Source organism: Hyperolius riggenbachi, chromosome 12 (assembly GCF_040937935.1).
Source record: "Hyperolius riggenbachi isolate aHypRig1 chromosome 12, aHypRig1.pri, whole genome shotgun sequence".
NCBI classification, from domain to species: Eukaryota; Metazoa; Chordata; class Amphibia; order Anura; family Hyperoliidae; genus Hyperolius; species Hyperolius riggenbachi.
The window spans coordinates 113,175,651-113,182,608 of NC_090657.1; the positions used below are offsets into that span (position 1 = coordinate 113,175,651).

Below are 6,958 nucleotides of genomic sequence, written 5' to 3' on the forward strand. Positions count from 1 at the left end.
GACCTATGCCTGGCTACCTATACTGGGGGGGACCTATGCCTGGCTACCTATACTGGGGGCACCTATGCCTGGCTACCTATACTGGGGGGGACCTATGCCTGGCTACCTATACTGGGGGGGACCTATGCCTGGCTACCTGTACTAGGGGGCACCTATGCCTGGCTACCTGTACTAGGGGGCACCTATGCCTGGCTACCTGTACTAGGGGGCACCTATGCCTGGCTACCTGTACTAGGGGGCACCTGTGCCTGGCTATCTATACTGGGGGCACCTATGCCTGGCTACCTACACTGGGGGGGGGAACCTATGCCTGGCTACCTACACTGGGGGGACCTATGCCTGGCTACCTATACTGGGGGGGACCTATGCCTGGCTACCTATACTGGGGGGGACCTATGCCTGGCTACCTATACTGGGGGGGACCTATGCCTGGCTACCTATACTGGGGGCACCTATGCCTGGCTACCTATACTGGGGGGGACCTATGCCTGGCTACCTATACTGGGGGGGACCTATGCCTGGCTACCTGTACTAGGGGGCACCTATGCCTGGCTACCTGTACTAGGGGGCACCTATGCCTGGCTACCTGTACTAGGGGGCACCTATGCCTGGCTACCTGTACTAGGGGGCACCTATGCCTGGCTACCTATACTGGGGGAACCTTTACCAGAAGCTACCTATACTGGCATTTTAATTATCATGTGCTTGTTCTTTGAGAAAAGGTTTGGTTGAACTCATATGAGCCTTTCCTACCCTTCTCCCTTTATGAATGCCTGCAGTCCAATACTCGCTGTTGCCTGAGCCTCACACAAGCTGCCGCCCGAGCCTCACACAAGCTGCCGCCCAAGACAGAGACCACCACAGACATCTTGCTACAGTAAGAAAAGTACTATACTCGCATTCTGTTTGTCTTTGAGGGGCACAATGTACTGTACCTGACTACCTATGCCTTGCTACGCTAGCTAAACTGTGGGCTCCTGAACCATAAGCTACCTATACTGGGGGCACCTATGCCTGGCTATCTGTACTGGGGGCACCTATGCCTGGCTATCTGTACTGGGGGCACCTATGCCTGGCTATCTGTACTGGGGGCACCTATGCCTGGCTATCTGTACTGGGGGCACCTATGCCTGGCTATCTGTACTGGGGGCACCTATGCCTGGCTACCTGTACTAGAGGGCACCTATGCCTGGCTACCTGTACTAGGGGGCACCTATGCCTGGCTACCTGTACTAGGGGGCACCTATGCCTGGCTACCTATACTGGGGGAACCTTTACCAGAAGCTACCTATACTGGCATTTTAATTATCATGTGCTTGTTCTTTGAGAAAAGGTTTGGTTGAACTCATATGAGCCTTTCCTACCCTTCTCCCTTTATGAATGCCTGCAGTCCAATACTCGCTGTTGCCTGAGCCTCACACAAGCTGCCGCCCGAGCCTCACACAAGCTGCCGCCCGAGCCTCACACAAGCTACCGCCCAAGACAGAGACCACCACAGACATCTTGCTACAGTAAGAAAAGTACTATACTCGCATTCTGTTTGTCTTTGAGGGGCACAATGTACTGTACCTGACTACCTATGCCTTGCTACGCTAGCTAAACTGTGGGCACCTGAACCATAAGCTACCTATATTGGGGGCACCTATGCCTGGCTATCTGTACTGGGGGCACCTATGCCTGGCTATCTGTACTGGGGGCACCTATGCCTGGCTATCTGTACTGGGGGCACCTATGCCTGGCTATCTGTACTGGGGGCAACTATGCCTGGCTATCTCTATACTGGGGGCACCTTTACCAGAAGCTACCTATACTGTCATTTCATTTGATTATCATGTGCTTGTTCTTTGAGAAAAGGTTTGGTTGAACTCATATAATGAGCCTTTCCTACCCTTCTCCCTTTATGAATGCCTGCAGTCCAAGCCCCACACAAGCCAGATACTCGCTGACGCTGTTACCTGAGCCTCACACAAGCTGCCGCCAAAGACAGAGAGACCACCACAGACAGTGTTACAGTAAGAAAACTATTATTGTTGATGATTGATTCTTTATTTGAGGGTCACTATGTACTGAAGTGGGTATTTTATTCCTAAGTGTGCTTTATACTGAGGGGGCATTACCTAGTAGTAGTAATGAGGGCATAATACAGTATATCAACTTTAAGGTGACTCTGAGGGTCCTGTATCTAGTCTACTAAGGAGACACTATTTTTCTGGAGAGCTGGCAAGCATGAGAAGAAGAGAGTAGTGACAGTGAGCAATAGTAAATGTAGGGGTACAAAAGAGAGCATTTATTTATTTATTTTTTTGTTGAACTTTCAGAGTGTGCCAATAGCACCTCATATGATGACATCTCCACCAGCATCCAGTATCTGGATCCATTTCCAAATTGCACAAGATGAAAATTATGCTAATTGCAACCTGTGTTTGGCAAAGATATCAAGAGGAAAAGGGTCCCATACCACCTCAGCAATGTGGAAACATTTGAAAGCCAAGCATTTGTCTAAATTTCAGGAACTGAAAGGTACACGGTCACCATCGCCAGTATTGCCTCCAGCTTCACCATCAACCTCAAGCCCTCTGTCGGTCAGTGCAGATTTAGCAAGTGAAGACAACAACGACCCAGCCCCAGATGAAGTAGCTTCTGTTGAGAGTCCTGCATCAATGTGTAGTCCAGCTCCTAGTCCAGGACCAGCAGAGTCATCTTTTACACAAAGTCCATTCAAATTACCCCCAGTGAAACGCAAAATAGTACCACCACCTTCCAACCAATGGACTATGGCAGCTTTTCTTGATAAAACGCAAAGTTTTAAACCTGGAGACAAAAGAGCTAAAACAGTTACAAGGTTAGTTGCTGAAATGATCTGCAAAGCTAACCAACCGCTATCCATAGTAGAGGATAGAGGTTTCAGAAAGTTGTTAAACCACCTAGAGCCAAGATATGTCATCCCAAGCAGGAAACACTTGGCAGAAAAGGTAATTCCACAGATGTATGAAGAGGTAAAGACAAAAGTTGAGGACCTTCTAGGAAAAAACAATTTTATTGGACTCACAACAGACATGTGGACATCTACGTCTTGTGATGACTACCTCAGTTTGACAGTACACTTCTTAGATGAAAACTTTCAGTATCATCACTTGTGCTTGGAATGTATTCCCTTTCCTGAGGTTTCACATACAGCATCTGCAATTGAAACTTTCATTACCACTACTCTGAAAGATTGGAATCTGTCACAAAAAGTTGTGTGTGTCATGAGAGACAATGGTCCTAATGTGGTAGCAGCTTTACAGCGCAGTCCATTTCACCATTTGCCTTGCCTGGCTCATACCTTCCAATTAGTTCTAAAAGATGGTTTGCTGAACAAGACTGAAATTAAAGATATTATGTCATCCTGTCTGAGCATTGTAGGACATTACAAACACTCTTCTAAAGCCATGAAAACCTTACGATCTGCTCAAGCCAAGTTAAATACAAAACCTCGTCGTCTGATACAAGACGAACCAACTAGATGGAACTCTCAGCTTCATATGCTAGCTCGTCTCATGGAACAAAAGCAAGCTGTTTTACTGTCTGCTTCAGACCTAAATTTTCAGGTAGATCTTACTGCTCGGCAGTGGACAGTTATAGAAGAAGTGATAAGAATTCTAGATGTCTTTGATAAAGCAACTTTTGTGGCCAGTTCAAGCCAAGTCACAATATCCGAAATAATACCTTTAGTGAATAGTACTATTCGTGCATTGCAGACCTTCAAATCCAGTGTTGGTTCTGTACAGGGATTTCGCAATGATTTGCTCGCATCTATGAGAAGGCGCTATCACTCTGTTGAGTCAGAAAAATTCTATGCTCTTGCTACCCTACTGGATCCCCGATTCAAGGGAAATGTTTTTTTTAACAGAGAAAATCTGGATGCAGCTAAATCAACGTTGGCCATTGAAATTACTGATTTGAGTATGCAAGTCGAGGATGCTGATCTTTGTACATCAACACAAGGACTAGTAAGAGACACCAGTCAAACATCAACAGAACAACAAGGAGGTCATAGTATGTGGAGCTACTACTCTCAACTGATGGTACCATCTTCCAACAGCAGTGAGCAGAGTTGCCGTCTATCCCCGGAGGAAGAAATTAATGCCTACCTAGCAGAACCACTGCTTCAACCATCCTCTGATATTTTCAAATACTGGAAGGAAAACAAAAAATATCAGAATCTGAGAAAACTCTCTAAAAAGTTCTTAATCACACCACCTTCAACTGTAATCTCAGAAAGACTATTCAGCACATCTGGCAATATAGTTGATAGGAAACGGAGTAGATTGGACCCAGAGCGAGTTCGTATGCTAGTTTTCCTGAACAAAAATCTTCCTTGAACAGAGTTGTTTTTGGAAATATTTTTTTTCATTTAGGAACAGTTACAGTGGGTAAACAATTGTTGCCAAGATTGGAAAAAGTTGTAACTTGTTGTTATGTTGTTTGGCATTGTTCATTGAATGCACTTTATTTTAGTAAGTGTAAGAAATAGATATGAAAGAGGGTGCTATCTATGTTTAAGATTGAGGGATATGGACTCTGCCATGTTTTATAAAGCGGGTGTCTCAGGTGTCAGCTTGCAGGGGTGGTGACAACTGGCCCCCTGTTCAGCTGCAGTGTTCTGGGCCTTCTGGCCTATTATCTCACATGCTTCCGGGAGTCCAGTGATGTCAGACTTCTTGTCATCACTCAGCTCTCCCCCTAGTATTGGCATGTCTTTTTGCATTCACTGTGATGCAGGAAGAGGTGCCATGAAGTAGGGGACAACTGCGTGGTAAAAGGAAGTCTGGCATCAGTGGACTCTGGCTTCCTATACTTGGGGCAACTATTCCAGACTACCTATATTGGGGGAAACTATTCCATGCTACCTATACTGCAGGCAACTATTCCAGGCTATCTATACTGGAACAACTATTCTAGTCTACCTATACTGGGGGCAACTATTCCACGTGCCGTTACCTATGCAGGGGGCAAATGGTCCCAGCTACCTTTGCTGGGATAACTATTACTGACGACCTATATTAGGGACAACTATTGAATACTACCTAAACTGGGAGAAACTATTCCAGGCAACCTATATTAAAGGCAACTGTTCCAGACTACCTATACTGGGAGAAACCATTCCAGGCTACATATACTAGAGGCAACTACTCCATACTACCTATACTGGTTGAAACTATGCCTCACTACCTATATGGGGGGGGGGGCAACTATTCCAGGCTACCAATGCTGGGGGCAACTACTCCAGGCAACCTATGCTGGGCTAACTAGAGACTAGTACCTATACTAGGGGCAACTACTCCATACAACCTATACTGGGGAAAACTATGCCACACTACCTATATGGGGGGCAACTATTACAGACTACCAATGCTGTGGGCAACTACTCCAGGCTACCTATGCTGGGCTAACTAGAGACTAGTACCTATACTAGGGGCAACTACTCCATACAACCTATACTGGGGAAAACTATGCCACACTACCTATATGGGGGGCAACTGTTACAGGCTACCAATGCTGGGGGCAACTACTCCAGGCTACCTATGCTGGGCTAACTAGAGACTAGTACCTATACTAGGGGCAACTACTCCATACAACCTATACTGGGGAAAACTATGCCACACTACCTATATGGGGGGCAACTGTTCCAGGCTACCAATGCTGGGGGCAACTACTCCAGGCTACCTATGCTGGGCTAACTAGAGACTACCTATACTAGGGGCAACTACTCCATACTACCTATACTGGGAGAAACCATTCCAGGCTACCTATACTAGGGGCAACTACTCCAGGTTACCTATACTGGGGGCATCTATTCCAGGCTACCTATATTTGGGGCACCAATCCAAATCGGGGGTGCACATCCACACAAGTTTGCCTCATGCACTGGAGGCAGAGGATCCACTTAGCAACCAGGCTACTGGTATATTGTTTAAGAAGTAAATGTGGCAGCCTCCATATACCTCTCATTTTATTTGAACTTGAACTGGCCACAAAAGTAGCTTTATCAAAGACATCAAGGACTCTTCTTATCACTTCTTCTATAACTGTCCACTGACGAGCAGTAAGATCCACATTAATTAGGATTCCTAAACATAACTCTGAAATCTCCAAGACCAATCTGCACTTACTTTTGTGGACAGTCCAGATTTTAGAATTTAGACAGTTGTCCTTTTAAGGTTATACTGGGGGAAACTGCCACACTACCTATATGGGGGGCAACTATTCCAGGCTACCAATGCTGGGGGCAACTACTCCAGGCTATTTATGCTGGGCTAACTACAGACTACCTATACTAGGGGCAACTACTCTATACTGGGGAAAACTATGCCACACTACCTATATGGGGGGCAACTATTCCAGACTAGACTACCAATGCTGGGGGCAACTACTCCAGGCTACCTATGCTGGGCTAACTAGAGACTAGTACCTATACTAGGGGCAACTACTCCATACAACCTATACTGGGGAAAACTATGCCACACTACCTATATGGGGGGCAACTGTTACAGGCTACCAATGCTGGGGGCAACTACTCCAGGCTACCTATGCTGGGCTAACTAGAGACTAGTACCTATACTAGGGGCAACTACTCCATACAACCTATACTGGGGAAAACTATGCCACACTACCTATATGGGGGGCAACTGTTCCAGGCTACCAATGCTGGGGGCAACTACTCCAGGCTACCTATGCTGGGCTAACTAGAGACTACCTATACTAGGGGCAACTACTCCATACTACCTATACTGGGAGAAACCATTCCAGGCTACCTATACTAGGGGCAACTACTCCAGGTTACCTATACTGGGGGCATCTATTCCAGGCTACCTATATTTGGGGCACCAATCCAAATCGGGGGTGCACATCCACACAAGTTTGCCTCATGCACTGGAGGCAGAGGATCCACTTAGCAACCAGGCTACTGGTATAT

The 6,958-nt window shown here is 46.5% G+C and overlaps 1 protein-coding gene across 1 annotated transcript; it reads left to right on the top strand.

Annotated features, from left to right (window-relative positions):
- The first annotated feature begins 2,342 nt into the window (after positions 1-2,342).
- LOC137540964 (zinc finger BED domain-containing protein 4-like) lies at positions 2,343-4,364 on the top strand. Its single transcript, XM_068262136.1, has one exon. The coding sequence runs from the start codon at positions 2,343-2,345 to the stop codon at positions 4,362-4,364; it is 2,022 nt and encodes a 673-aa protein (XP_068118237.1).
- The last annotated feature ends 2,594 nt before the right edge of the window (positions 4,365-6,958 follow it).